Source organism: Schistocerca gregaria, chromosome 5 (genome assembly GCF_023897955.1).
Source record: "Schistocerca gregaria isolate iqSchGreg1 chromosome 5, iqSchGreg1.2, whole genome shotgun sequence".
NCBI classification, from domain to species: Eukaryota; Metazoa; Arthropoda; class Insecta; order Orthoptera; family Acrididae; genus Schistocerca; species Schistocerca gregaria.
Window position 1 is genome coordinate 259,323,322 of NC_064924.1, and position 24,345 is coordinate 259,347,666.

At 42.4% G+C, this 24,345-nt stretch overlaps 1 protein-coding gene across 1 annotated transcript; it reads left to right on the top strand.

Moving 5' to 3' along the window:
• The first annotated feature begins 1,514 nt into the window (after nucleotides 1-1,514).
• Nucleotides 1,515-14,486, top strand: LOC126273056 (ejaculatory bulb-specific protein 3-like). The gene is made up of 2 exons (XM_049976462.1): nucleotides 1,515-1,779; nucleotides 14,193-14,486. Exons 1-2 carry the CDS (start codon nucleotides 1,590-1,592, stop codon nucleotides 14,381-14,383), a joined length of 381 nt encoding a protein of 126 aa, XP_049832419.1. The 5' UTR covers nucleotides 1,515-1,589; the 3' UTR covers nucleotides 14,384-14,486.
• Nucleotides 14,487-24,345: the final 9,859 nt, after the last annotated feature.

The following is a 24,345-nucleotide window of genomic DNA, read 5'->3' on the forward strand; positions in this document are numbered from 1 at the left end:
ATTTGTGCACTTGATTTTCAACATTCGTCGTTAGCACACACACATAAAATTCTTCCGGTTTCTCGTTCTCAGGATTTCGACAGTCGACGTTTCATGTCTATATAACGTTCTTCTGCAAACGAAAACTTTTAATAACTTCCTCCTCATTTCCAAATCTGGAGCTTGTTCTACTGAATAAAGTTTTCTTCACTTGTTGTAATCTACATCTCGTACTTCGCTTGCTTCGGCCATCATGTGGAATCTTGGTTATTCTCTTTTCTACTAACCTTCATCAACGTATCTTCTTTGTTTATTCTTGAAACATATTCTACACAAAGTACGCTATCCATCTGCCTGCTGTTTTTTACACATTTAGTAGCTGCTTTCCATCTACATCTCGTAGGTCAACATCTTTACATTTTACTTCTCTGAAGTTACAATATTCAACTTCACTGAGTTAATTTTTCTTACAACTATATTTGTGGAAATTAGTTTAGTGTATGTATGGGATACTGTTGAGACAATGGTGGACGACATATTGAAAATCTACATGAAAAATTCGCCACAGAGCAAACGTATGGACATAACTTACTGTGTATAAAAGGATTGAAAATAGGATGTGTTTCATATTGAGTAGTCCACTGAAAATCCATAAATATAATAACAAATAATTCAAGACTCTTTGCGTGAGCAATATAAAGCATTAAATATCCTGTCTAGGCAGGTATCAGCATACAAATTATGTAGGAGATGCATAAGACAGACGCTGAGTTTATTGGAGACAGGGTTCAGTTCAGTACATGTTCACTGTAGATAAATGTGTAATTATAAAACTAACATTATATGCCATATACTTTTAGAAATCCAAGGAACCTATTTAAGTTAAGCAGAACAACTGTGTACAGAATAACTGTTACTGATTAGCACCTCCATTTTACACAGATATTGTGTGCTCATGTTAGAGAAATATGCAATTATAAAACCAGCATTACATGCCATACATTTTTGAAGTCCAAGGTATACAATTTAAATCAACGAGAATAATTCTGTACGCAATAAATGTGTAGTGATTAGCGCCTCGATTTCACAAAGTTATTGAGTTCAGAATTGTTCTCCTTGACTTAAATTGTAAACCTTGGGTTTCAAGATATGTATGATATGTAATGCTGGTTTTATAATTGCATATTTGACTAACGTGAGCTTGATTCTGGGCTGAAAACGGTCGGTAAATAAGTTACATTTAAGTTGTAATTTGTGTTATGCATTTCCTACACGATGACCTTGTAACTTTAATTTAGGGAAATAACTAAATGAATATTAAACCCAATTTTGCGAATAGAATGAGTAAATATTAACAATACCTCGCAATTGCATCTGACAATGTGAAACAGGGAGGGAGGACAGAGACAACGTAGAGAGAAGCAGAGAGCAAAAGCTGAAGTGTGTGGCATGGCAGTGGCTGTGCTGTGCAGTGGAGGGTGTAAGTAGGACGCATGGGCGTCGGCGTGTGGCGGGGACGGCGGCCGCATATAAGGCGAGCGGTGTTCTCGCCGCGACACACACGGTAGCCGTATCAGTACCACTACCAGTACCAGGTGAGCCGCACCGCCATGGTCCGCACGTTTGTCGCGCTGCTGGTGCTCGGGGCGCTGGTGGCGGCGCAGGACAAGTACACCACCAAGTTCGACAGCGTCAACCTGGACGACATCCTCAACAACGACCGCCTGCTCAACAAGTACGCGCAGTGCCTGCTCGACGCGGACGACCGCAACTGCACGCCTGACGCCAAGGAGCTGAAGAGTACGTACCCCGACAGACCCTTCACTTTCCCATACTCGTCGAATATGTTTTCATTTTTCAACTTCTATAGCTTCTGGCTGGTTTAATGTAGTTCTTCAAGTTTTGCTATCTTCCACAAATATCTCCATCTCTACATAACCTCTTCAGCTTTCATAATCTCTACTTCGAGCTCTAATTTTTGTTTCTCTAACAACTGTCCTCTCCTTTCATTCCTACTACTCCTTGATGCTTCTGCTTGTATCCCACACTCCAGTTTCTTCCTTTGATGAGGCTAGTCCTCTCACGTTCCTCACTCACTCTTTCAGACACTCTACTCTTCGAAATTCGTCTGTTTACGCGATTTTTAGTGTACTTCTATTCCACGATATTTTCACTGCTTTCAGTTTCTGCCCTGGCTTTCCCCTGACCCACGCTACCATGCAGTTCTGTGATCTAAGCATATTGTTTCCAGATCTTGTTCCATAATTCCTTGGCAATATTTGACAATACATAAACTCCTGCATGCAACAGATACCTATTTTTGTTCACATCGTTAATCTGCTTGTGACGCCCTACGTCCTTCGACCCTCAACATAATTTTACTTCTTACAAAGAAGTACTCGTTCACTTCTTATACTATTACCATTCTTGATGTTTAGCAATCCGATATTATCTCTTCCATCACTGTTATGTTATCTAGTTACATAATTTATTCGTTAGACCCGCCATGCTTCTATCGAGAAGACATGTCATCTGGCAAATTTATGATTGTCATTAAGACATTGCAATATGACCACGGCAGAGGTTATTTTCGAAAGAATGATATGATTCAATTCCGATTAGTTGTGCGGCGTTCATATCACGTAGGACTAAGAAGAGAGGTCGACTAAATACTAATAATTATCATTATCATTATTATTATTATTATTATTATTATTATTATTATTATTATTATTATTAATCTTATTAGTACATTTTCTCCTTTTTTATTGCATCGCACTTTTTTTCTCTTCGACTTAGAAACTAGAAATGGCCAAAGTAACACAAGAACTTTCATTTCTGAACGATTTTTGATCGATGAACGTACAACAACGGTTATGGCTTCGTACTGCACTTCAGGATAAGTAGACTTAGTAACATCATATCCTCATTCTGATTCAGCTTTACGTAACCCATTTCAGGGGAATAAAACGTTTGTTTTCCGTCTTGATGGTCGTCCAATTAAGCAATTTGCTCCACCTGAATATATGCAGGTGTCGACAAGGCTCTTGAATTTTTGAGGCTTCGGTCGGTGCCCAGTAGAACAAGTCCTCAATTGTGGAAGACAGTTTCTCAGAAAACTCAACATTTGCAGGATTCCACCTTGGATCTATTAAAATCGATTTCGGTCAATGCAATTTAAACGACGCCATTGTTTCCAACAGGCTGTTGATTTAAATCTCTTCCTAGCTTCCTGCTAGTTTCTATCATTTTGTCAATCCCAAGTCCACAATGAATGAGGACACATCTTCCTCCCAAATAGTAGGAAATCTTATAAAAAACTTACAAGGGTCATATGTCCACATCCGGTTCCAGGATTTTACCATCGCTCAAATTATCTGAGACGAGAAATGACCGTCTCAGGTGGTGACATACACACAGTATTGTTGGCAGAGAATGCTTCGTTGTATGTTTTTGTCAGAGTTTGCATAAAACTCCTGTGTTGAATTACCCTCGCACCAATTATAGTAGGCTGCTAAGCGAAACAGCCAGACAGTCAGATTTCAATTAAATTTGGATTAGTGATGATCAAGCTCATTCAGTGTTGTTATTAAGTTAATCAAATCCCACATTAAAAAGCAAAATGCATTGTATTATAGCCGTTAAAAGTTTAGACTTTTGGACGCTACAAAATTTTGCAGCGCACTCCACTGAACAATTTTAAACAGCAGAACACTGTGAACCAGCAGGCAGTAGAGCATGATGTATACACCGTGCGTCAAAAAGTTCCGAGCCTGATTTTATTCAAAAAATGGTTCTAAGGGCTATGGGACTTAGAACTATTTAAACCTAACTAACCTAAAGACATCACTCACAACCATTCCCGAGGCAGGATTCGAACCTGCGACCGTAGTAGAAGCACGATTCCGGACTGAAGCGCCTAGAACCGCTCGCTCACAGCCGCCGGTCCTGATTTTATTCCTGGCGTATAAGCGACGTCAGCACAGTAACTACGGTGGCAGCTTGAACTGTGTAAGCAACAGATATTCTTTCGATCAGTTAGTTGTGAGCAGGCAGTGGAAAGTAGTGGAGGTGAGCCCACAGTGTGTCAACATTGTTGCGTCACAAATCGAAATGCAATAACATATAAATGTTCCAGGCATTCAGCAGAATACAAGAGAAACTTCTGTGCACAATGTGTCCCAAACATACTGACTCCCGAACAAGAAAGCCTTCCGCGACTGGATCGAAATGCAGAATGTGGACAACTAGATTCTGGAAAAGATCACCACGGTGTTATCAAGACGAACCTGCTACAAATCGACAAATTGTGGAAACTAACATGAAGACTTTGCCCACATAATAGACATTCAAGCCAGTGTGACCGAGATAAGGACGTTTCTGACAGTTTCACACAATTGTATGAACGTTGTGGGTGTTGTAATCAAGTGCGAGGAGACTGTGGAGAACAGCTGAAGCATTAAAACCACCGTCTTAACTTTTTTCTACTTTTTATCGATCCTGTCTCGAAACTTTTTGGGCTGACGAGGTATTTGTTTAATGGCGGAAGATGCAACACTGCAACATTCGGCAAGAGAGAATGAGCATGCTGGCATATATAAAGACATCAAACAGTATAGTACGCAAGTAAGTATTACAGAAATGCGTTGAAACGTGGGAGTCAAGCGTAATGAAAAAGTGCTATGTAGAGGGGAAAGTGAGGGGGGGGGGGGCAGAAAAGCGAACGAATAACTGGATCGCAAAAACAGCAATTAGTGTGCTAGAATATAATTAATCTAAATTCTAACGAATAATGATTGCAAGACTGTTTCCCTTAGCAGCCTACGTCGTCTGGTGCAAGGTTATTTCAGCAAATGATATTTAGGCTATCTCTGTTGACAATGTAAGTCTAACAGTCTGTGTCAACAACATTGTGGTGCAAGGTCTTAATATGTCAATAAAAATATTGTGCCAGTACGTTAATAGTTAAAATATGGTTAATAAAGAGGAACTGTCAAACAAGGTTCTTCAAATGTTCAAAAACACACGTTTATACCAGTGATCTATTAAAAAATGTTCAAATGTGTGTGAAATCTTATGGGACTGCTAAGGTCATCAGTCCCTAAGCTTACACACTACTTAACCTAAATTATCCTAAGGACAAACATACACAGCCATACCCGAGGGAGGACTCGAACCTCCCCCGGGACTAGCAGCACAGTCCATGACTGCAGCGCCTTAGACCGAGGGATCTATTATTTCGAATACTTAAAAGGAACGTCAGCATTGGTCGTAATTTTCATGGTTTATTGACAGCAAAATCGTTTTTCAGTCACATAGTGACCATCTTCAGTGCTGTAGTGCACAAATTAAACTCATAGGCACTGGTGTCATCTTATAATCAGTAAACAAATCTGTGTAACCATCACAATATTATTGTGATTATTGAGTTATTGTGATCGTTACATAGCTTTTGTTACTGATAAAACCAGTGCCTATGAGTTTAATTTGTACACTGCAGCACTTAAGATGATCACTATGTGATTGAAAATCGATTTAGTTGTCAATAAACCATCAAAATTACGGCCAATGCTGACCTTACTTCTAATTTCACGTATATGGGCGTTGTGCACACAGCACTCTATGGAGTCGCCAATCAATTTCGAGTATTGTTAACAACAAAATAAAATGGTTCAAATGGCTCTGAGCACTATGGGACTTAACTGCTCAGGTCATCAGTCCCCTAGAACTTAGAACTAATTAAACCTAACTAACCTAAGGACATCACACACATCCATGCCCGATGCAGGATTCGAACCTGCGACCGTAGTGGTCGCACGGTTCCAGACTGTAGCGCCTAGAACCACTCGGCCACTTCGGCCGGCTGTACTGTTAACATAGATACACATAATCCTATGCATACCATACACATTATTTATGTTTCAGTTCAAAGGCGTTGACGGTTAATGTAAGCCTGAAATACAGGGTTGTGCGATTGCGGGGCCACTGAAACAGCAGGGCATATAGCAGGCTACGTGTTGCATTGATGAACCGCTTCTAAGTTGGCGACCTCTGGTCCTCTAATGCTTCCCTTCTGTGCCCACTTCATGCGTGGCGCCGCCGAATGGCTGTACTACCAGTTTGCACACTGGCCTTTGGCGGGTCCAGTGACCTAGGCGAGTGCGGCCTGTGAGTGCCGAGCTGTCGCTTTCACCACGCTGAGTCACCGGGCACGGACCCCGCAGGACTAGCCAGCTGCAAGTCTGCAAGCCGGACGCCTGCTGCAAGTGCGCCTGTCTTAGTCTTAGAGCGACTGCATTCTCCTAATGTGCTCATTGAAGACGGAGTAGTGCTGTGAGCTGCGCACATAGTCTTCTCCGTCAGTTTCTAACAATTTCGTTACAGAATGAGATTTTCACTCTGCAGCGGAGTGTGCGCTGATATGAAACTTCCTGGCAGATTAAAACTGTGTGCCCGACCGAGACACGAACTCGGGACCTTTGCCTTTCGCGGGCAAGTGCTCTACCATCCGAGCCACCGAAGCACGACTCACGCCCGGTACTCACGACTTTACCTCTGCCAGTATCTCGTCTCCTGCCTTCCAAACTTTACAGAAGCTCTTCTGCAAACCTTGCAGAACTAGCACTCCTGAAAGAAAGGATACTCCGGAGACATGGCTTAGCCACACCTTGGGGGATGTTTCCAGAATGAGATTTTCGCTCCTTCTATCTTTCTTTCAGGAGTGCTGGTTCTGCAAGGTTCGCAGAAGAGCTTCTGTAAAGTTTGGAAGGCAGGAGACGAGATACTGGCAAAAGTAAGGCTGTGAGTACCGGGCGTGAGTTGTGCTTCGGTAGCTCAGATGGTAGAGCACTTGCCCTCGAAAGGCAAAGGTCACGAGTTCGCGTCTCGGTCGCGCACATAGTTTTAATCTGCCAGGAAGTTTCAATTTCATTACAACTTTAGAACGAGGCCCGATCTATATCCTTCGCCGACTGTACCTCTTCACAAAATTAAGACAACCTCTAAATTCTTCTCTTCTGCTGCCACGTGTCATGCTGATCTGGTACAATAAGCTGCAGCACTTCTTTGTTATCGTAGCAGTAGCCCTGTCATAATGACCAGAAGATTGTTGTATTTCAGCCTGTTAGAGCGGAAATCGCTATTTTTGTCCCTCCGTATTCTTTTCCCTTCTTTTTTTTTTTTTTTTTTTTTTTTTTTTTTAATTGACTAAGGTTATCTCTACGCGGGCTGACTCTTAATAACGTTTAAAAACCCTCGAAGAGACAAAATGCTGCTGAGACAAGTAATTTTTAAGTAAGACACATGGGACAGCAAATATCAGAAAATACCCCAAAAGTGGGTGACTAGAATTGGACATGTGAGTTGAGGTAGCTCACGGCACATGCAGCGATGCGGCCTATCGGTGTGCCACACCCGATCAACTCAACCCCAGTCAAGTATTCGCGTAGGGGTGAATGCGGGCCTACGTGCTCAACTTAAACGCCTAGAGCTCAGGATTTGAGTCTTGAGTCTAGCAGAGAGTATTTTTTTTAACTGCGATACACAATTATGTGTTTACACTGATGTAAGATTTATTTACCTGTCTCGCGGTCTCGGCTGTTTCAGTTGCAAAGTACAGTACAACATAAAACTACCAAATTGAGTGACAATTAAATGAGTAGTTGCTTCCGAATTGGGTCGTTACTAGTGAATGACGTACGTTTTGGCCGCGCGGGATAGGCCGAGCGGTCTAGGGGCGCTACAGTCATGGACTGTGTGGCTGGTACAGGCGGAGGTTCGAGTCCTCTTCGGGAATGGTTGTGTGTGTCTGTCCTTAGGATAGTTTAGGTTAAGTAGTGTGTAAGCTTAGGGACTGATGGATGACCTTAGCAGTTAGGGCCCATAAGATTTCACACACATTTGAACATTTGAACATCTGACGTATGTTTTCTTTGCTAAATAATGACTGTTAAAAAAAAGAAAAGGAACAAAAGGAAAGAAACATAAAATTAGAACAGCTTTTGCTTAGTCATAGCGAGGACAGTAACTCCGTAATTTAAACGTTTACAACAGATCACATTTACAAAAAAAGGAGTTTAAAATTTACCCCTTTGTGCAGCGATGTGTAGCACTGCCACCGACCGGCGAGTGTACTATCGACAAGTCCAACCGCTGCACGTGCGGCGAGATACGTCACCTGGTGACGTTACATGTTCAACAGTTGTCATTAACTTTTGAGGTATTTCCCTACATTTGCCGCCTCATGTGTCTTATGTTAAATTAATTATCGCAGTGTCGTCTGCATTGTTTCCGGTGTTTTTAAAACTTAATAACGCTGTGTATGAAAGGACAGAGTGACTGACTCATCACTGCCCAGCCCAACCCGTTGAGGATAGAAACTTGTACTGGGTCAGGGTGTTGATCATACACTACACGCGACCTTTAAGAAGGGATTTTTCGGTTCAAATGGTTCAAATGGCTCTGAGCACTATGGGACTTAACATCTATGGTGATCAGTCCCCTGGAAATTAGAACTACTTAAACCTAACTAACCTAAGGACATCACACAACACCCAGCCATCACGAGGCAGAGAAAATCCCTGACCCCGCCGGGAATCGAACCCGGGAACCCGGGTGTGGGAAGCGAGAACGCTACCGCACGACCACGAGATGCGGGCGGATTTTTCGGAATTCCTCGCCTAAGGAGGTGAAACCGACAATGAACGATTTTTGAAAATATGTCGCTATTAAGGAAATTTAGAGCTAGAAACACCAAAATTGGTATCTGGTTTATGAAATAAAGAAATACGTGTTTCAAGGTTGAACAATGAAATCTGTCTTCTCTAGACGAGTCATCCATGTACGAAACTGATCATTCCGTCTTGAAGTTGGAAGCATGAAAACAATGGCTGACAGGCTATTGGCTATTTTCCAGACTGGTTAACTAGACCACTCAGGTTGTTGACCTCATCACACATTCCCGCCATACTGTCAACTGAAACAGAGTTCATCACAATCAGGGAAAACTTTTTTATTTTGTACAGGCCTATTGAGTACCGGTTTCGGTATTATGTACCGTCATCAGGCCATCCACTGGCACGCAGTCGTCAAACTCGCTCGCCCAATTAGGTGTGTCATCCACGAACATTGCCCACATATTCATGGACGGGGAGAGCAGATGCTTCAACATTCTTGTCGATAAACGACCGACAGCTTTTTTGTCTTCACATGAGAGGTAGCGTATTGTTACATAGAACTGCGGGACATTAAATTGGAGCAGCTAGGACTTATGTGAGATGTGCGTATTGAGATCGGTGTCTCACACGCCTGACCGCTACTCTGCTATCACACTGAAATTCATGGCCAATAAAATGTATCTATCACTCGGCGGTGCCCAATTTTAGATCACTTGTAGTAAAAGTCAGTGCATGCGGTCAGCTGTAACAAGTGGTGCATCCTCATTCCCGCAGCAGAGAAAGTGCGGGGCGCTTGCTTACCTCATAGGTCAGCCAGCACTGACCTACTCCACGTGTGTGAGTGAGTGGCTGCTGCCTGGCTTGCGAGCATACACATGCACACAGCTGTTTGCTTGCTGGCTACAGGGAAGCACTTGAGCTCCTCTGTCAACTCCGTGAACCGGCGTTTTCCCCTTAGAAAATGTTTACAGCAGGCTCCGTCTTGAACAAATTAGAAAACATGACATTTCTACAGGTACCACCGGCAGTTTTCTTCATTGTACAACAAGGAGAACGTAAATCGTGCTTACGATCTGTCGACATCTTTCGCAATGTGTGTACACCGACTGACTGTAAGAAGTTACGGAGGATAGGTAGGCATGGACAGAATTGTCATCTAACGGCGATAAGGAGCGTAGCAACTGCTACCAAACCACCCCTTCGGCAGCAAACGTGGTATTTTTCACTGACAGACGACTTTTTTAATTTACTGATTTATTTAACATAGGATTATTAGGACCATTGGACACTCTCTTATAGTAAACCAGGTATTCTACATATTTCACGTTACATGTATATATATTTAAAGAAGAGTGTTCCTTTGTCTGTTTGTTTGTTTATAAACCACACAAATTTGCAGTTTTCTTCCGATATTGACGAAATTTGACATACTTTACCTTCAAGACAAGAGGATGATCAGTGTCTATATAAGATTTCGTAATCTGACTTGAAACATACATGTATGTAGTGTATAATGGCGAAAGGTTATTACCAAAAAAGTACTTGAGCGATTTACTTCAAAGTTCTTGTCAAATTTACTTCAGATTTCTCAAATTTCTACATTCAGATGAAATAATGAAAAACAATTAATGTAAAATTAAATTCACAACAAACGAAATATCTTGGTAGACTGATTATAGTTCCCATCGCGAAAATAAATTGCAGCGGCAATATCCGTCTTGGACATAGAACCATCAGACGTCACTAGATCATGGAACGAGCGAAAGCTTGAGAATTTGAAAGAAACCTTGTTTCAGACTCTTAGTTATCGATTAGTTGGCGTTGTTACATATCAACGGAACAAGGCTGACTCTGAAGAACGTGTTGCCGAACGTAATAGAGGCCACCATCATCACGGGGTATGCAGCAGGCGAAGATGTATTCATTAGTCGCATTCTGTTGAGAACCAGTGATTTGAATACAAACTAAAAAAACTAAACTCCTTCCGAGTAGGCCATGTAGGCCCAATGAGACCGACCGCCCCCCGTGTCACCCTCAGCCCACAGGCCTCACTGGATGCGGATATGGAGGGACATGTGAGCAGCACACCCCTCTCCCGGCCGCTCGTCACTTTCCGAGACCGGATCCGCCATTTCTCAATCAAGTAGCTCCTATGTTTGCCTCACAAGGGCTCAGTGCACCCCGCTTGCCAACAGCACTCGGCAGAGTGGATGGTCATCCTTCCAAGTGCTAGCCCAGCACGACAGCGCTTAACTTCATGATATGAGGGGAACTGGTGTTACAACTGCGGCAAGGCCGTTGGCAGTGATTTAAATATGCCCTTCGAATTAAAGCGACTGAAGTTTCCTCTGCGGATTTCATTCCGTTGAATGTCAACAAATCTCAAGGCCAATTAATATGCGTGGCAGATATTAAACATCCCAGGCAAGCCGGGCACTGCAGCTAGTCTTACGATAAGCACGGTATACTACATTAGGTAATAAAAATGCTATAGTACATTTAAAAGACATACAAACGAGTTTAATATTCATACATGTTCAACAATAATTAGTAGTTACTTGACGGAAGAGTTTAATGATGAGCGCCAGCAACAGCGTGTATAAGAGAAAGAGGAGGACGACGGAGGGTAGGAGCTACGTGATAATACACAGTTAGAAGAGTAACTACGGTGACTCTTTGAAAAGGAAAAAGAGAAAGAGCCACAACTGGGAGATAGGCACCTTGACTTCACTATTTAACAGAAGGGGAGTTAACCTTACACTTTTAAGTTTTGAGGAAAACGTTTATGAAGTTGACAGAAGAAAAAATTTTGGAAATTTGTTGTAAGGTCTTATGGGACCAAACTGCACAGGTCATCGGTAACTAAGTTAGAACAACACACGCACCCTCGCCCGAGAGGGAGGAGTCGAACCTCCGACGGGGGGGCGCAGTCCCGCGGGCCGTGATAATGCGCCTAAGACAGCGCGGCTACCACGGGCGGCTCTGGCAGAAGAAATACGTCTTGCGATCACACTAGTTCTTCCGAGCCTACACTATTGCCTACACTACTCCGAAGTAATTCAACACGCCTCGAGGACCGAAAACACTAGATTGTTAGTACTAACCACAAACACTTGTACTTGTGTGTGTTACACCTGCAGATTCGTCTACATGACCATGTCAGTACTTCATACACCCTGTTAGGACAGATAAATTACAATGCTACTATACGGTATGTGCACTTCACCGGCTCCCCCGTGCCCAACCACCCCAGTACCTCGCATCAGTGACTAAATACCTGTTGTCTGTTCGTAACCTAAGTACCAAATCCCGTTTGTCCAGTATCCTAGTTGTGCCCATTCAAAAACCAGAAATATTCGCGAAATCATTCGTTCTTGTTGGTGTCCGCCCCTAAAAAAATCTGGCCTGTTCTCTGCACACAGTTCAGTGCATGTTGCTTTTAAGACCATGCTTCCGGGACAACTTTTCATTTCCATAAGCATTTCTGTCTGCTTTTCATGTAGCTTGCAAACTAGGTCAGTGGATTTTCTTGCAACGGGCCAGAGAGCATGGTGTCAAACGTGTCCACGCACGACACAAAACGTAAGTGCAGTGGCAGAACAGAGTAAACAGTAAGAACTCTCGTTTGTTACCGAAAGGATTGCCAGCGCATACACTGGCCGATATACATTCAGCGGTATGTAACGTCGTTCGATAACGTTTCCCCCTCAGTTTCTCTCTGATGTAGCATTTCCGTAATACTCCCGCGTTGATCGATCCTACGCCTCAGGATTACTTCGATGTCTCCCTTGAACTTGACACGTTGGGATCTATTATCTCCGTAACGCTTTCGCCATTACTAAATGATCCTATAACGAAGCGCGCTGCTCTCCGTTGGATCTTCTCTATCTCTTCTATCAACCCTATCTGGTGCGGATCCCACACTGCTGAGCAGTATTCAAGCAGTGGGCGAACAAGCGTACTGTAACCTACTTCCTTTGTTGTCGGATTGCATTTCCTTAGGATTCTTCCAATGAATCTCAGTCTGGCATCTGCTTTACCGACGATCAACTTTATATGATCATTCCATTTTACTTGACGTCATACAACCGGCACACGAACTGTCTCATTGACTGTTAGCCCTTGGATCGCTCTATTCGATATTTCCGCTTATACAGCGTTGTGGTTAATACTCTCGAGTTAGAAATATACAGTGCTCGAGGACCACCAAGCTATTTGAACCCTTACTACATGAGGTTTGCTGTGCAATGAAGACTATTTGGAAATGGGACGTAGCTATACCTAGTACAGTGACTAGATGGTTACAGCTTCCGCAAGTACCACATTCGTAATTTCCGCGTTATATTGTTAATAGTCTTTCAAGATATATTTATTTTTTATTGTGCAGAATTCCAGGCATGTATCTGCTACGTTTCCCGAACTTGATGTTGTACAGTGAGCTTGTTCTTCCTAAAGTGAGCTTGCTTTCCCTACATCTACCTCTACATACATACTCCGCAATCCACCATACGGTGCGTGGCGGAGGGTACTTCGTACCACAACTAGCATCTTCTCTCCCTGTTCCACTCCCAAACAGAATGAGGGACAAAATGACTGCCTATATGCCTTTTTACGAGCCCTAATCTCTCTTATTTGATCTTTGTGGTCTTTCCGCGAAATGTAAGTTGGCGGCAGTAAAAATGGACTGCAGTCAGCCTCAAATGCTGGTTCTCCAAATTTCCTCAATAGCGATTCACAAAAAGAACGCCTCCTTTCCTCTAGAGACTCCCACCCGAGATCCTGAAGCATTTCCGTAACACTCGCGTGATGATCAAACCTACCAGTAACAAATCTAGCAGCCCGCCTCGAGCAGTACTCAAGAATATTAGTGTTTTATAAGCGGTCTCCTTTACAGATGAACCACATCTTCCCAAAATTCTATCAATGAACCGAAGACGACTATCCGCCTTGCCCACAACTGCCATTAGATGCTTGTCCCACTTCATATCGCTCTGCAATGTTACGGCCAAATATTTAATCGACGTGATTGCGTCAAACGCTACGCTACTAATGGAGTATTCAAACATTACGGGATTCTTTTTCCTATTAATCTGCATTAATTTACATTTATCTATATTCAGTGTTAGCTGCCATTCTTTACATCAAACACAAATCCTGTCCAAGTCATATTCTATCCTCCTACAGTCACTCAACGACGACACCTTCCCTTACACCACAGCATCATCAGCAAACAGATGCACATTGCCTTCCACCCTATCCAATGGATCATTTATGTAGATATAAAACAATAGCGGACCTACCACACTTCCCTGGGGTACTCCAGATGATACCCTCACCTCTGATGAACACTCATCATCGAGGGCAACGTACTGGGTTCTATTACTTAAAAAGTCTTCGAGCTATTCACGTACTTGGGAACCAATCCCATATGGTCGCACTTTGGTTAGGAGTCTGCAGTGGGGCACCGAGTCAAACGCTTTCTGGAAGTCAAGGAATATGGCATCCGTCTAATACCCTTCATCCTTCTTCTGTTAACAGAGGCCATCCCAGACGCGCTGACTAACGAGTGCGCCAAGTGCAGCGAGAAGCAGAAGGCGGGCACAGAGAAGGTGACCAAGTTCCTCCTGGAGAAGAAGCCCGACCTCTGGAAGCAGCTGGAGGCCAAGTACGACCCCAACGGGGAGTACCGCAAGCGCTACGACGACAGGATCAAGAAGCTCAAGTCGTGAACCCGCAGGAGGCTCCACTGCTCTCATTCTTAACTAGAAACACAATCAATTATACATGTAACGTATTTTTTGTAATACACTTAATAAATGTGGTCGTAGACTATTTTCTCAGTACCTTAACCCCAGCGGCCACCATATACCTCATTCCCTTGGAGATGCTTATGCAGGGACTACTTGGCTGCTTACTGTGTACCTTCTACACATAACCCTTCTCGACAGATCTTTGAGAGAGTCTTCAACTTTTCGGTCAGAAGACGTATGTGTCTTTCACAACTCTAACGAGAGAATGACTACTGAATATTTTCGGGGAATTTTTCCTAAGAGTGGTGTCTAGCAACGAGCTACACAAAATTATAATAATATTGATGATAATAAAATGATAATAATAATAATTTGGGGCAGTGATTTGGCACTGTTAACCTGAAACCAAGACAGTTCATTTCTATGGCTGTTATTGACAGGTGCACTCATTATTATTTCAAGCTGCAAATGTTCTTCATAACAGTTTATTTTATCTCTCAATCGAACTCATTCGTGACGAGTGTTTTTCATACTTGTACGGAGTAGTATCTGTTTACAGTGAAATGTTCCTAGTCTCAGTTCACATGCCCGTATAACGGAAAGTGCCTCTGAGGAGAAATTATTGTTTAGTTTCTCAGCGCAGTTTCATAAAATATTGTTGCCTAGCTATCACCATCAGCTAGGATCACAAATAATCTCTATTACAGATGCAGTGTCTCTTACACCATGCAATAAATTTTAGGATACCGTATCAGCATAGAAATATTCAGTAGAACATCAGTTTCGCATCGTTGTAGACTGTCAGAAAATATGTCATCGTTGTCCATAACAGCTCATAACACAACACTGACCTATCTCGTTTGAGGAACGTGATACATATCGCCATTGATTCGCATTATTGTTCATTAAAACTGAACATTGTCACACGATTAATAAAGCGTTCAGTCTTCCTCTGTGTTCTACCAAACCAAATATTAGCCCGCCCGGTTAGCCCGGTGAGCCAGCCAGTCTGTGGATGGATTTTAGGCGGTTTCCCATCTGCCTCGGCGAATGCCGGCTGGTTCCCCTTATTCCGCCTCAGCTACACTATGTCGGCGATTGCTGTGCAAACAAGTTCTCCACGTACACGTAAACCACCATTACTCTACCACGCAAACATAGGGGTTACACTCGTCTGGTATGAGACGTTCCCTGGGGGAAGGGGGCGGGACGGGGGTGGAGATCCACCGAGGGCTGAACCTCACAATAACCCAGAAAGAGTGGTTCGGTGTGGGGCGGCTGAGGGGTGAAGTGGACTGCGGTAGTCGTCGTGGGGTTGTGGACCACTGTGGCTGCGGCGGGGACAGAGCCACTCCGTCATTTCTAGGCCCCCGGTTAACATACAATACAAAGCAAATCAAATATTCATGATGTCCTGAGGTTTCCGGAAGCCACTAGCGTTATACATCATACATTCCTCGTTAACATTGTTATGGACGGGAAACTGGCTTAAAATTTACGGTATGAGTATTTTTTGAACACTCCCTAACGTTAAATAGAGTTGTGAGACTGTAACATAAATAAGACTTCTGTTTTACCATTCCACCTGCCATTAACAAGTTAGACAATGCCGTTAGTTTACCACTCACTCATGTGTGAAATAACTTGGTGCATCACAATCGATGAAAATATTAGTGGGAATGTAGACTTCCCTGACATAGACAAAATCTAATCGGTACTCAGACTGCTTCAAACCGGAGTTAAAATGCATGCTTTCAAAGATTAATACTATCTTTTTCTTAAAACTGCGATTTGTAATTCTGTCGAAGCTGAAACGAGAAATATCCTTTATTTGCAGTGACCTGTTTCGAACACTACGTCCATTATCAAACCATCACATATAAAAACAATTACAGTGGTTGTTGCAAACTTTATTTGAAATGAAGAATTCCTCAAACAGAGAACATAGCTCTTGCTTTTATAAACAACGTACCTTCATCATAATTGTTGAATCATAATATAACCAGTTACATTCGCTAATAGTCAGAATCGGCAATCATGAGTGACATGTACAAAATTATCTACAACATTTTATCAGCGCTTTTTGCCTCACAGTAACAGGACAAGCGATAGACAAAGCTACAGGCTCAGGTAAAGGTAAATACCCCAGAGGACGCAAGTAGTAGCATGAGAACCTATGCCTATATGCTCTATGAGCCACGTTCTACCACCCGCATTTAAAGTGGTACTTCTACAAAGCGTTAACCAAGTTATACACTTAATTCTTAAAACTTACATCTAATTACAGTCTACCGACAACACACATTAACCTCATCACACGAAGTGATTGAGCTGAAATATAACGTCATCAAGGAAATCGTCGACCTCCTTCTTAAAATTTAAACGTCGTTCACTTTCTTTGTTTGCTGATTTTCGTTAAATACTATAAGCTCTGCATTTCTTGCTTAAAAATATTAATCAGACTAGTGAGTGTCATGTCACGCCATGCTTGTCTTCTGAAGGAGATTAAATGTTCATCAGCGTCACACGCTTCTCTCAAGAAGTTAGATTTATTTTCCTTCCATAAATCAATACATAACGATTTGTTCTTGTTATGAAACCAACAACGCCTGCAGTACATAACACGAAGGCAATTAAAAGGAAAACCTAAAATATTTATTATTGTGCAAACGTAGTAATATAGAAAAGTTGCAGATATATATTTATCGGCACAGGACCATGACGGGTAATGCACACATTCAACTTCATGAGAAGAATTCTTTTTGTAGTGAATGCAGTCACTTGTGCACAGCTGTTTTCTCTTCATTGCTTGCTTGCCATCCAATATATCATTCACCGGTCAGAACACATAAAAGTCACTCCGTAGAACATCTGGTGGATAAGGTGTGTACCTGGGACATTCAAATTTCATTTCCGGCATTGCTGCTGTGGTTGAACGAGCTCCATGGAGACGAGCATTGTCGTCTTCACAAGAAAAAGAAAAAAAATTTCAGTCACAAGTTCTGATTTCGTAAAAGATTTAAGTATGAATAACTGGTCAGTATTTCACTTATTTCCACTGAATACCTTTAAACTACCCCTTTTGCGCCCCTAAAAAGTATGAGCGTGACTTTTCCTGCGGATGACTGAGTGTGGATTCCGTTTGTTTGGCGAAGAGCTAAGGGGGCATTCCTTCATCAATATTTTCGTTTCTTGTAGGTGACTGTGCAACTGCAAAGAGCGCGAAACATGCTCACAGGCGTCGACGCCACAATCTCTCAGTTCAACTGACTGCGGACACTTTATTAAATCGCAGCACTTCATGGACACTATTGTCTACATCTACATCTACATTTATACTCCGCAAGCCACCCAACGGTGTGTGTGGCGGAGGGCACTTTACGTGCCACTGTCATTACCTCCCTTTTCTGTTCCAGTCGCGTATGGTTCGCGGGAAGAACGCCTGTCAGAAAGCCTCCGTGCGCGATCGAATCTCTCTAATTTTACATTCGTGACTTCCTCGGAAGGTATAAGTAGGAGGAAGCAATATATTCGATACCTCATCCAGAAACGGACCCTATCGAAACCTGGCGAGCAAGCTACACCGCGATGCAGGGCGCCTCTCTTGCAGAGTCTGCCACTTGAGTTTACTAAACATCTCCGTAACGCTATCACGGTTACCAAATAACCCTGTGACGCAACGCGCCGCTCTTCTTTGGATCCTCTCTATCTCCTCCGTCAACCCGATCCGGTGCGGATCCCACACTGATGAGCAATACTCAAGTATAGGTCGAACGAGTGTTTTGTAAGCCACCTCCATTGTTGATGGACTACATTTTCTAAGGACTCTCACAATGAATCTCAACGTGGTACCCGCCTTACCAACAATTAATTTTATATGATCATTCCACTTCAAATCGTTCCGCATGCATACTCCCAGATATTTTACAGAAGTAGCTGCTACTAGTGTTTGTTCCGCTATCATATAATCATAAAATAAAGGATCCTTCTTTTTATGTATTCGCAATACATTACATTTGTCTATGTTAAGGGTCAGTTGCCACTCCCTGCACCAAGTGCCTATCCGCTGCAGATCTTCCTGCATTTCGCTACAGTTTTCTAATGCTGCATTTTCTCTGTGTACTACAGCATCATCCGCGAAAAGCCGCATGGAACTTCCGACACTATCTACTAGGTCATTTATATATATTGTGAAAAGCAATGGTCCCATAAGATTCCCCTGTGGCACGCCAGAGGTTACTTTAACGTCTGTAGACGTCTCTCCATTGATAACAACATGCTGTGTTCTGTTTGCTAAAAACTCTTCAATCCAGCCACACAGCTCGTCTGATATTCCGTAGGCTCTTACTTTGTTTTTCAGGCAACAGTGCGGAACTGTATCGAACGCCTTCCGGAAGTCAAGGAAAATAGCATCTACCTGGGAGTCTGTATCTAATATTTTCTGTGTCTCATGAACAAATAAAGCGAGTTGGGTCTCACATGATCGCTGTTTAAGGAATCCATGTTGATTCCTACAGAGTAGATTCTGGGTTTCCAAAAACGACATGATACTAGAGCAAAAAAACATTTTCTAAAATTCTACAACAGATCGACGTCAGAGATATATATGTCTATAGTTTTGCGCATCTTCTCGACGACCCTTCTTGAAGACTGGGACAACCTGTGCTCCTTTCCAATGATTTGGAACCTTCCGTTCCTCTAGAGACTTGCGGTACACGGCTGATAGAAGGGGGCAAGTTCTTCCGCGTACTCTGTGTAGAAACGAATTAGTATCCCGTCAGGTCCAGTGGACTTTCCTCTGTTGAGTAATTCCAGTTGCTTTTCTATACCTTGGACACTTATTTCGATGTCAGCCATTTTTCCGTTTGTGCGAGGATTTAGAGAAGGGACTGCAGTGCGGTCTTCCTCTATGAAACAGCTTTGGAAAAAGGTGTTTAGTATTTCAGCTTTACGCGTGTCATTCTCTGTTTCAATGCCATCATCATCCGGGAGTGTCTGGATATGCTGTTTCGAGCCACTTTCTGATTTAACATAAGACCAGAACTTCCTAGGATTTTCTGTGAAGTCGGCACATAGAATTTTACTTTCGATTTCACTGAACGCTTCACGCATAGCCTTCCTTACGCCAACTTTGACATCGTTTAGCTTCTGTTTGTCTCAGAGGTTTTGGCTGCGTTTAAACTTGCAGTGAAGCTCTCTTTGCTTTCGCAGTAGTTTCCTAACTTTGTTGTTGAACCACGCTGGGTTTTCCCCGTCCCTCACAGTTTTACTCGGCACGTACCTGTCTAAAGCGCATTTTACAAGTGCCTTAAACTTTTTCCATAAACACTCAACATTGTCAGTGTCGGAACAGAAATTTTCGTTTTGATCTGTTATGTAGTCCTCCCTTTTTTTTATATTTCTATTAACTTCCATATTCAGGGATGCTGCAACGGCCTTATGATCACTGATTCCCTATTCTGCACTTACAGAGTCGAAAAGTTCGGGTCTGTTTGTGTGCTCAGTCAGCAGTAACATCCAAAATGCTAATTCGTAAGTAATACGGCTGGTTTTATTCACGGGCTCTTCCACTGTTGCAGTGTTTTCGTTCATATGCCTCGCTCGGGTGAGAAGCGTCTTCCGCAGAAATTATGCTTCTTTTCAATCTTTCTGCACCACTCGTACACTTTCTGCAGGGGCACACACTGTACTTTCACCCCGCAAGGAACTTCCACAGGTTTAACAAGTTCAACACTGGTAAAACGTATCATAGATCGGTGCTCTTATACGGTGGTACTCGATAATGGTTCCGCAATCTTTGGACTGAAAAAGCTTCATTTGCTTTTGCGAAATGAGACTGCCAACTACTGATCGTTTGTCGAAGCACAAGGTTAATTCCTGCCAACTGGCTAGTCAGTGGTATATCTCTTAAGAAATTTATCGTACTAAGGTTTTTATTTGAATCACTATCGCTTGATCAAGGTATTTCCGATATTATTTTACCAATTCGATTTCGTTTCCTTTTCCTTTCTTGTACGTTTCGCCCTACACGACAGCTTTTATCCTTCACACCAGAGCCAGCGTTCCACGACCAATTAAGGCCGTATCATTACCTTTAAAGCCCAAAATACAGCAGCCGTCATCTTCTGATTCCGACGGTCACATGTAAAAAAAATCCAGATCATTGATGAACAGAGATCCCTAAAAATTAATCTCTAGAGGTTCATGCTTCAATCTTCGCACTGATTCATATATAGCCTATTCACAGAGGAGTGACCGCCGAGTAATCTCGTCGCCCCAACGAGTCATCTGTATTCGTCAGCCCGAAGGACGAGAGATAGAACGTTAGAGCATCAAGCTTATTGGATAGGGAGCATTGTAGTACTTCATTTGCGATTAAAATGAATACATTGTTGCTTTTAATACTAGTATTGGCATCACGAGTATCACTAATAGTGGCACGAAAACTACGGGGTCTGGCGAAAAGACTTCCCTTATTTGGAGAGATCGCTGTGTGAATTGTGACTGGAATACTGATGTCGATTGTATCGATCGATACCGGTATACCTGCCATTTTTGCTAGGTGGACTGGCCTGGCTATGTACGCATCGTCTGTTTGTTGTGGAGGAGTATATTCATAATGGTGGTCCTGTGATTAACACTCAGCGAGCATTTTGGACTAGGTTCGAACTTGGCCGACGTGATTCTGGTAATGCCAGAAAACTTTCAGATTTAGGTATCAAACTTTAGAACATAAGGTTCTGCACTAAAAAGCAAAGTTACTGGTCTACCTAGAACTCTAATACCACCGGAAAAAGTGGTGCGTCTGAGACCGTCCGTCCAGCAATGTCCAAAGTGTTCAGCTCTTGCGCATACAGCTACCCTGGGATTGCCTCAGAGGACTGCAAGAAGAATCCTGCACAGAGATTTTTACCCTACCCGTACAAAATGATGGTTACCAACGAATTAAGTGAGATTATAAAACTCGTAGAGCGGTGTGTGTGAAAAGTCTCCAGTACATTCCCACTGGTGCTGTTTTGATTCCTTTAATAAAGCCTATTGCCACTTGTCGGGCACTGTAAATAAAATTTTCGCTACTGCCCAGTAGGAAATCCTCCGCAACCTCACCAACGACACGTGACAAACTTTGATCGGCGACAGTTTGCGGTGACGTTGTTGCATTGAGTGTTGGCGTCCGTATTTTAACGAAGAAGGTACTTTACGGTAACGGTTAATTCAAGTCGCTACTGTCACATGGTAGAGACCTTCCTCCGACCTAAATTAAACCGGTTTGTTAGGGCCAATGAAGAGAGAGAAGCCCTGTTCCAACAAGACTGAGCCACAGCTCAAACTTCTCTACATTCTCTAGAAAATTTGAGACAGCTGATCCCTAGCATTCATCTGCGTACAAGAGAAGACATCGCCTGGCCCTCAAAATCACCCCATTTATCACCTTGTACTTTTTTATTTGGGGACATTTTAAAGTTCAAGTGTACAGACATAAGATTACAAAACTCCAAGCAGTTAAGAGGGCAATCACCTAGGAAGTGGCTGTCATTCCACTGTAAAACGGCACGAAGAACTATGTACAACCTCCGGGAAAGACTTCGTCAGTGTGGACGCCATTTGCCGGACATAATGTTCGAAACCACCTACGTAAAATGGCATAGTATTTTTTGTTCACAAATAAAACTATTTTCTCTGCATCTTACTGTTTTTTTGCAGTTACTTTTTAAAATACGGAAGATCTCTTTTGACACCATTACTTTTGCTGAATATTTATCGGACCAGGTAATCCCAAATTTAAAAATTTCAATACTGGTCTTCACTGTCGTCACTACCCTATGAAGTCTAACCTCCTTTGTAGCTGCTGCAGAGCAGATTCCACTACTTATCGTGCTTCTTGGACTTGCATTCCTTTTTAAGCTACAGCACAAATTTTGTTACCTTGTAAACGTGTTCACAATCACATACCAGACCTTACGGAAAGTATAGTACGCTATTGCTGCGACTTCTCTCTATGCTGCAAAAGGGAAAGGCGCGCCCAACTCTACCGCCGACACAGAAACGACACCATGGTGGACTTGGCATTGCCTGGCCGCTGCTAGGAGAACGAACGTCGCCAAATTGCATTCTTCGTCATAATACGATCCTATTGCCTGACGTGTTGATGTGGGGTACCATTGGCTTCATATGGCAGTAGTTTAGACAGCAGATGAAGACTGTACCCTGTCGCCGAAGACTCTATGGGAATTTTCAGCAATATCACGCAAAATCGCCTGTCGTTCGTGCTGCCAGACCTACTTCGACACAGATGTTCCACGGTGTCCAGACAGGTATGTTCTCCAGCTCTCCCACCCAAAGAAAACAATTCTTTAAATCAATGCCTACTGGCAGTTAGTGTCATTAATCCTTTTGTGTCTTGTACCCATGTCTGTCATACAAGCTCAGTTCGATTTGATGCTCAGCCAGATAAGAGCCATTGTTGCTCCGTGTACTAAATTTTGCATACCCTGTACACAGTCAAATCACCTAATAATTAAATTATGTATTATTAAAAAGGAAAACACTGCCTAGTGTTCTGCAAAATGATTTTTCTTTGAACCTGATATAGGCTTCTCAGGCCATTTTCAGGTGGCAATTGAATGTCATAAATACTGACAAACATGACGTGCGACTTACATAAATATTATTTGTACAGAAGATACAAAAATTGCAGTGTTTACATAGGAAAAATTTACATATTTTTGTCACATATAAATAATTTCATCATCTAAGAAGGAAGGTAAACACAGTTTTTATGTGGACATACATCGGAAATTAAGTCTGATCATTTAATATTACTCTGGCATTCCATGTCATGTGCTCCTCGATTTCCTGTATTTCCAGTAGGTTCATCTTTCTGCTTTTCTTAACAAAATTTAAAGCATTCTGCATCACATGAGTGAATTTTAGCTAAAAGGCGACCAGCAAACGTTGAATTTCTCTTCCTTAACCTGCAGCTTCTCTTGTGCTCACGTTGCCTAATTGCTACAGCTCTGCCTGACTGGTCTATAGACACTTTTTCATATTCCTCGTAAGTGATTTTATAAACACCACTGTGTGACAACTGTTGCAGTTTGTCTTTACTATTGATAAAAAATTCTTATATACTACTGGTATTATAAAATGCAGGTCTTTAGCTGCGAGACTAGCCTTTCTGCAAGATTGTTCGAAATGTTGCCCAGACATGCGATTTTGCGCCAGTCTTTATAACTACTGAGTGATTGTTGTTGGCCAAAGTGTTGGTGGTAAAACTTTATGCGTTTCCTATTTTAGTAGTATATTATCTGAGTAGAGCTATAGCCATTGGTGGAAGCGATATGTTTGATGATCTGTAGTTCTGTACGAAAGGCGGATTCAGGTAATGCAACAGATATGAGGCGAAGCACTATCGAATGAAAAGCTGCATGTTTGTGGCTATGTGGATGTTGCAAGCTTGCAGGGATTACCGTATCAATATTTCTTCTGTATACATAACATATTGATATCAAGTTCCAAGAAATTTATAGAAGAGCCTCCTAGATCCATCGTGAACAGAATTTTCTTATGTTTTGAATCAAAATGTGGTAGTACCGGTCCACAAACAAAGCACATCTTCGACATATCTGAAGCAGTAGTTAAATTTTTCAGTCAATGGATCTTTCTATAAAAAAAATTATAGGAAAATGTCTATGAAAATAGAACTTAGAACTACTAACTAACCTAAGGACATCAAACACATCCATGCCCTAGGCAGGATTCGAACATGCGACCGTAGCAGCCGCGCGGTTCCGGACTGAAGCGCCTAGAACCGCTCGGCCACCGTGGCCGGAGCAGGTATTCATCCTACTATGCTATGTACGCACAATGAGTAAAATTTCGTTATTTGCTCGTCTTTATGGTGTTGGAATTTAAAGAGGAAGAGTGTAATTACGATGTAT

Coding starts and splice junctions, on each gene's coding strand:
- LOC126273056 (XM_049976462.1), top strand. CDS start 1,590: ATGGTCCGCACGTTTGTCGCGCTGCTGGTGCTCGGGGCGCTGGTGGCG. Junction 1,780..14,192: donor TGACGCCAAGGAGCTGAAGA/GTACGTACCCCG, acceptor TTCTGTTAACAG/AGGCCATCCCAGACGCGCTG.